Consider the following 8,191-nt stretch of genomic DNA (forward strand, 5'->3'; position numbering starts at 1 on the left):
AAGAGCCAGATCTGGACTGCTGGCAGGCCAGTCAAGTACACACACACACACACACACACACACAGCATTTGGAAAGTACATATTTAAACAAAAAACATATGATGAATGGAACAATCCAGAGCAATGCAATAACCTCTTTATAAAAACAATTGGCCACATTATGGAACTCACCTTCACAAAATATAGATTTCAACTGCTCTTTAGTCCAGTTGCAAGATGTAATAATGAAGAGTCCATCAATTCTAAGCACAGATCTCAATGAATGGATATACTGAACCTGCTTTTCGGCAGAATTATTAGGGTTTAGGCTGACAGCATCAAATGTCCCTTTATCAATGCAAAGGTCAAATACAGAACGTAAGGTGGAGGGATTAAGAAAATCTTCTTCCTAAACCAATGAAAAGCACAGATATCATTTATTTTTTTACTGGACGGACAGACAAACAGATTTTAAAAAGAAAGAAAAGAAAATTTCAGACTTCTGTTACAGTAAGGCATTATGAACGTCTTTATTATTGGTATAAACAAGCTCCAGTAGTGGGCACACTTTTGCTGAATAATCCGTTGGCGGAAAGTACTCGGGGAGGGGTAGGCTGGTGTTTCGCTATCCTTTGTTTTTTTTTCAGAACAGTGCTATTTGAATTTTTTAATTTTTCAAGCAAAACTTGTATATGTATAACTGTTTGCTAGCAGGGCTCAATTTTCGCTTGTTTAGTATAAATGTTAACACAAAAAATAAAGTAAACTGGGAGACTGTGCAAAAAGAAAGTTCATCTGGCAAAATGGCTAAAGTTAACATACCATACTTTTTATAAAACATGCCATTACTTATGGATTCTTTAAAGGTTAGAATTCTTCTGGCATTTTTAACCAGTGAGGTCTTACAAATTAATAAATACTTTAAACAGAACCTTTTAACACAATATCCCTGATCATACAAACTCATTATCTGTAGTAGTACAAGTTTAAAATGTTCACAATAAAGTACAACCTATGCTGCAAAAATGAAATACTATGCTTTATAAACACACTTCAAATATGGATGAATTAGTTTAATTCACACTTTTTATGCCAAGACACAGAATGACTGGCTTTAAACTGGTGCTTGCAAATGCATCACACATTAAAACCACAAGCATGATCGATATTAAAATGACTATAGAATAAAATAACATAATATAGGTTTTTCTAAAACATGCTATTTAAATAAAAAACTGCATATCTGCAATCAGTCACTACACATTTGATAAGAGTTCTATTTTTGTTACAGAAAATGTTTGGGTGGGTAAGAAGTGTTACTTTTGGAAACTTCCTTTTAGGTAGTAAACAAAGCAGTTTAAGTGAAAAAAGTTTGGAATTTCTGTCAAGCCTACTATTAGTGATAAAACCTGGAAAATGTCCCACACTCTGAAAATGCGCAGCTTTATGCAGAGCTGCATGTGAATGGTCTGTGTTGTCGTCTGGGCCAAAAAGACTTGAGGAAATACATTAACAGTCTGGATGGCAAGAAAAGCAAAGCATTTGGACACACTGCACAAAGATTTCACATGTGTTATATATCATTGGTTTAAAAATATACACCCACTGAATTTTAATACATGGAAAGGGGCCAAAGTGATGAAGTGTTTCATTAAACAAAAGGAAAAATTTGCATTTTACATGTTAGGGTTTTGCATTTAAAAGCATTTAACAATTATATAGGCAGTTTAAGAAAATCTACAAAGACTATATCTGCAATGTCCATACACTCTTAAACCGTGAAGCACACTTTAAAGACTGAAACATTTGTTACCATACGAAATGCTACTGCAGACTACACTGCAAACATTTCTGTGATAAACGTGGTTAACAAGGTCACCATGCAAATTATTTGCTCAGGAAAACACTGAGGGATTTGTCCTTATTAACCACTTCTTTTCATTAATTAGGAATATCATAGTGCCGTAATCTTGAGGCAGCACTAACAGGACCAAATTAACTCAATTACAAGTTAGTTAACTGGACCTTGGCAGAATTCAGTTTAAGTCAGAGCAGCACTACCACCTACAGTTGGCTGCTTGCAGTGCAGGAAGCCAATTACTTCATTTTCCAAGTTTAAAAAAATCCCTCTGTATTAACATGCAAATAAAATAAATCAAAGTCACAAATTAAGCCTTTAACATAATTATTTCACATATATAAAACATAAAGTAAAGATTTAGCATGTGGTTGGACTTGTAGCATGCCTTCTGCTTGCTTTATATTGCCAACAATTGCTTCCTCACTGAAGAAAGTATGTTCACAGTAGGTCAAATATGTTCATAACATATCTAATCCAGTAACTGTCAATGTCTCATATCTATACCATTTTAAGAAGATGACATTTTAAATGTGTCAAAATTATGCAAGACAAAACTCCTTTATGGTCTTTTGCTTAAGGCACTAATCTTGCCTTGTTAAATTTTATATATTTATATTTTTTTTACCATCAGATTAACTACATGAGCATTGTTAGAGTCCATTTATATTTTTCATGGATATAACTGAGCTAACAATAACAGTGGTGAAATAAAAGTCAATAATACTAATAATGTAAATTTGCCACAATTATTGTGAGGGATTATTACAAAGTTTTTTCAACACCCTTTTTCCCCTTTTAAATCACCTATAGGAGATACGGATTTCCTGACCTTGAAAAATGATTTCAGAATGGCTATGTAATCACCAGCGATGGTGCTTATTGTGTGTTCTTGCATGCTATTTTGTATTTACTATATTTGTCACAGAGTCCAGCACTCTTGGTTTAAAAATGGAATAACATGAACTGAACTGTTCAAAAATAAATATTTACACAGAGGCAATGAGACTTGGTGAAATAAAAGTCAATAATACTAATAATGTAAATTTGCCACAATTATTGTGAGGGATTATTACAAAGTTTTTTCAACACCCTTTTTCCCCTTTTAAATCACCTATAGGAGATACGGATTTCCTGACCTTGAAAAATGATTTCAGAATGGCTATGTAATCACCAGCGATGGTGCTTATTGTGTGTTCTTGCATGCTATTTTGTATTTACTATATTTGTCACAGAGTCCAGCACTCTTGGTTTAAAAATGGAATAACATGAACTGAACTGTTCAAAAATAAATATTTACACAGAGGCAATGAGACTGAAAAACAATTCCTGAAAATAATTTTAAAATATATATTCATAGATACATATAAGATGTAAGATGTGTACCATACTTTAAAGAAAAGATTACTGAAGAGAAAAAAAGACATTAAATTTCCTTTTAATGAAATCCAAATTAAACTATAAGGCATCACAGAACAGCACAACCATTAAACAAAACATAGTAATAAAGAAAATAATGAGATGGTCCCTGTTGAAAAGTTTGCATACTCTTAGTTCCTCTGATATTCCAATGATATTGAGGTCAGGAGACTGTGATGGCAACTTCAGCACCTTCACTTGTATCTGCTATAGCCACCGAAGGGTCAACTTATCCTTGTGTTGTAGATCATTGTCATGTTGGAATATCCAAGTGTGTCCCATGTGCAGCTTCCAGACTGATGAATGCAAGTTGTCCTCCAATATTTACCAGTAAAATGCTACATTCTTCTTCCCATTAAATTTCCCTAAGTTACCTGTACCACTGTAGCTCACACACCCCCAGAACATCAGTGATCCACCTCCATGCTTCATAGTAGGAATGGTGTACTTTTCATCATGAGCCTTGTTGCATCTTCTCCAAACATAGCATTTATGGTCGTGACCATAAAGTTGAATTATGGTCTCATCACTCCAAAGCACTTTTTTCCAGAATTTGTGAGGCTTGTCTAGATATTGTTTGGCAATTTGCCAGTTGGCAGTTTTACTGTGTTAGAACAGTAAAGGCTTTTTTTCTTGTAACTTGACCGTGCAGCCCATTTTTGTTTAAGTACCTCCTTATTGTGCATTTTGAAACAGCAACACCACTTGTTTGCAGAGAAGCCTGCATCTCAGCTGAAGTGGCTTATGTGATTTTTTCTTGGCAGCTCGACAAATGATTCCGGCAGTTTTGGCAGAAATCTCGGTTTGGTCTGCCTGACTCTGGTGTGGCTTGGTAAAAACAGGACCCCTAACTTGCACTTTTTTTTTTTTTTTTTTTAAAAACAGAGACTGAGCACTATACTTACAGGCATTTTCAGATCTCCAGATATCTTTTTATATCTTTTAACTGATTTATACAAATCAACAACCTTTTCTTGAAGGCCCTTTGACAGTTCTCTTACTTTCCCCACGGCTTGGTATCCCGCAAAGTCAGTGGAGCTCTGCATGAATTTAAATTGACTATTTATACAAAGACACTGATTATAATCAAAGAAGTTACAGGAGTGGACACTCTCCCTTAATTTGAACCTGTGTGTGTCAATTTATGTGTTTATTATCAGCCCCAACATTAAAGGGCATGTAAAGTTTTGATCAGGCACATTTGGATGATTTCAGTTATCATTATGATTTAAAAAGGGCATTATGTGATAATTAATTGCCTCACTTGAGCATACTCCCTAATTAAAAGAAAAGCTTTCTGCAGGATTACTGATATTTTCCAAACAATGGCCAATATTTCACAAATTCTGCTAGGGTATGTAAACTTATGAGCACAACTGTAAATATAATATCAGTCAAAAGTAACATAGTCTGTTCCAACTCTGCTTTAAGACAGACAGAGGGTTTTTCATAATCAACAGAAGCTGAGACACCTTGTCAATTTGCTTAAACTTGCAAGGCTTAATTTACTTTAATTACTGCATAGCATCTGTAGATTACAACCTAGTAGTTGTTCCCTGAAGAAGACCTATTTGCAATATACATAATACACACACACATATATATACTGTATATAGTATATATACAAACACACACGTGTGTATTTGTGTGATTAACTTTAATAAATAATCTGAAACCTAACATCTCCAATTTAAAATAATTACAAGCAAGCTTTGCTCACCTTTTTAAACCCCTACACATTTTTCATAAAGATAAAAGGAAAGAGTACGCTCATTATAAGTGGGCATGAGCCCATAAAACTGGAACACTTTATGACTGGAGTAATTTGAGCATGTAATTTCAAATTTCACGTTGCCACAAATCCTCCAGATGATGGTTGTTAAATAATAATGCTTTTGCATGCTTCTACAATAATTGCTAGTATTATGTCATTCACCCTCCATGCAGAGTCAAAAAGCAGTAATTATTTGAAGATTACTACCTAAAAATCCAAGTAATAAATGAACCAGACAAGACCAAGAGATGTGAAGAAGGAATAAATCAAAGATTGGGCATACATAAGATTGGAAGAATCTGTCAGTGCATATACCACAATACAGAAATCAAATGAACACATTCTGCTTCATATTTTGGAGGAACAACTGAAGCATGTGACTAACCCAGTCACAGGGGATCCACAAACCAGTGCATTTTTTCGTGCCGATCCCAAGCCTGAATAAATGGGAAGGGTTACGTCAGGAAGGGTATCTATCCAGTGTAAAATTTGCCAGATCAATATGTGGACAACAATACAGATTTCCATACTGGAGGCCCAGGTAAACAACGGCCGCCACGAGTACTGTTAGTCAACAGGGTGCTGGCAGAAACTGGGCTACTGTTGGCCGAAGAAGGAGAAGAAGTTGGGGGAGACATGTCCAGAGGCAGGAGGAGAGGAGGAAGGTAAAGAGAGCGGAACTGAGGGTAGGAACTTTGAACGTTCGCAGTATGACTGGTAAGGGGAGTAAGTTAGCTGACGTGATGGAGAGAAGGAAGGTTGATATATTTTGCATGTAAGAGACTAAATGGAAGGGGAGTAAGGCCAGGTGGATCAGAGGTGAATTCAAATTGTTCTATCATGGTGTGGATGGGAGGAGAAATGGGGTAGGCGTTATTCTAAAGGAACAGTATGTCAAGAGTGTTTTGGAGGTGAAAAAAGTATCAGACAGAGTGATAATTATGAAGCTTTAAATTGAAGGTGTGATGATGAATGTCGTTAATGCATATGCCCTACAAGTAGGGTGTGCGATGGATGAGAAAGAAGATTTCTGGAGTGAGTTGGATGAAGTGATGGACAGTGTACCCAAGGGACAGAGAGGTGATTGGAGCGGATTTCAATGGACATGTTGGTGAAGGGAACAGAGGAGATGAGGAGGTGATGGATAGGTATGGTGTCAAAGAAAGGAATGAAAAATGTCAGATGATAGTTTTTTGTGAATTATATTTTGCAAAAAAGGAAGGACATGGCAGTGGTGAATGCATATTTTAAGAAGAGGGAGGAACAGAGGGTGACCTACAAGAGTGGAGGAAGATGCACACAGGTAGATTATATCCTATGCAGGAGGGTCAATCTGAAAGAGATTGAAGATTGCAAAGGGGTGGCAGGGGAAAATGAAGTTAGGCAGCATGGGATGGAGGTTTGTAGGATGATGTTGGAGATCAAGAAGAGGACAAGAGTGAGGGCAGAGTCAAGGATCAAACGGTTGAAACTGAAAAAGAAAGACTGCAAGGTTGAGTTCAGGGAAGAGGTAAGACAGGCACTGGATGGCAGTGAAGAGCTGCCAGATAGCTGGACAACTACAACAGAAGTAGTAAGGGTGACAGCTTAAGGGTGCTTAGCATGACATCGAGACAGAGGAAAGAGGAAAAGGAAACCTAGTGGTGGAATGGGGAAGTACAAGAGAGTGTACAGAGGAAGAGGTTGGAGAATATGAAGTGGGACAGTCAGAGAAATGCAGAAAGTAGACAAGAGTACAAGGAGATAAGGTGTAAGGTGAAGAGAGAGACAGGGAAGACTAAAGAAAAGGTGTATGATGAGTTGTATGAGAGGTTGGACACTATGGAGGGAGAAAAGGACCTGTACCAATTGGCTAAACAGAGGGACTGAGCTGAGAAAGATATGCACCAAGTTAGGGTGATAAAGGATAAAGATGGAAACATACTCACAAGCCAGGAGAGTGTGTTGAGCAGATGAAAAGAGTACTTCAAGAGGCTGATGAATGAAGAGAATGAGATAAAGAGAAGGTTGGATGATGTGGCAATAGTGAATCAGGAAGTACAACGGATTAGCAAAGAGGAAGTAAGGACAGCTATGAAGAGGATGAAGAATGGGAAGGCCGTTGGTCCAGATGACATACCTGTGGATCCACGGAGGTTTTTAGGAGAGATAAACAGTCTGGTTAAAAACTCCACTGCTAATGGAATCTTGGAAAGTGAGAGGATGCCTGAGGAGTGGAAAAGAAGTGTACTAGTACCGGTTTTTAAGAATAAGGGAGATGTGCAGAACTGTAGCAACTACAGGGGGATACAATTGATGAGCCACAGCATGAAGTTATGGGAAAGAGTAGTGGAAGCTAGGTTAAGAAGTGAGGTGGTGATTAGTGTGCTGCAGTATGGTTTCATGCCAGAAAGTAGCACCACAGATGTGATGTTAGCTCTGCGGGTGTTGATGGAGAAATATAGAGAAGGTCAGAAGGAGTTGTCTTTGTGGATCTGGAAAAAGCATATAACAAGGGTGACTTGAGAGGAGTTGTGGTATTGTATGAGGAAGTCAGGAGTGGCAGAGAAGTACAGTATGTAAGAGTTTTACAGGATATGTACAAGGAAAATGTGACAGTGGTGAGGTCTGCGGTAGGAGTAATGGATGCATTTAGCGTGAAGGTATGATTACATTAGGGATCGGATCTGAACCCTTTCTTATTTACAATGGTGATGGACAGGTTGACAGACGAGGTTAGACAGGAGCTCCTGTGGACTATGATGTTTGCTGATGACATTGTGATCTGTAGCGAGAATAGGAAGGAGGTTGAAAAGACCCTGGAGAGGTGCAGATATGCTCTAGAGAGGAGAGGAATGAAGGTCAGTCGGAACAAGACAGAATACATGTGTGTAAATGAGAAGAAGGTCAGTGGAATGGTGAAGATGCAGGGAGTAAAGTTGGCGAAGGTGGATGAGTTTAAATACTTCTGATCAACAGTACAGAGTAACGGGGATTGTGGAAGAGAGGTGAAAAAGAGAGTGCAAGCAGGGTGGAATGGATGGAGAAGAATGTCTAGAGTGATTTGTGATGGACGGGTATTAACAAGAGCGAAAGGGAAGGTCTACAGGATGTTATTGAGACCAGCTATGTTATATGGGTTGGAGACGGTGGCACTGACCAAAAAACAGGAGACAGAGCTG

The 8,191-nt window shown here is 37.7% G+C and overlaps 1 protein-coding gene across 1 annotated transcript in view; it reads right to left on the reverse strand.

The window, feature by feature from the left end:
• Positions 1-8,191, reverse strand: part of eef1akmt2 (EEF1A lysine methyltransferase 2) — a 51,088-nt gene that overhangs the window by 1,688 nt on the left and 41,209 nt on the right. The window contains exon 5 of the mRNA XM_028795263.2: positions 172-388. Coding sequence (XP_028651096.2) covers positions 172-388 — 217 coding nt within the window. The remainder of the gene's footprint in view (positions 1-171; positions 389-8,191) is intronic.

This window comes from Erpetoichthys calabaricus, chromosome 2, assembly GCF_900747795.2.
Source record: "Erpetoichthys calabaricus chromosome 2, fErpCal1.3, whole genome shotgun sequence".
Taxonomy (NCBI): domain Eukaryota; kingdom Metazoa; phylum Chordata; class Cladistia; order Polypteriformes; family Polypteridae; genus Erpetoichthys; species Erpetoichthys calabaricus.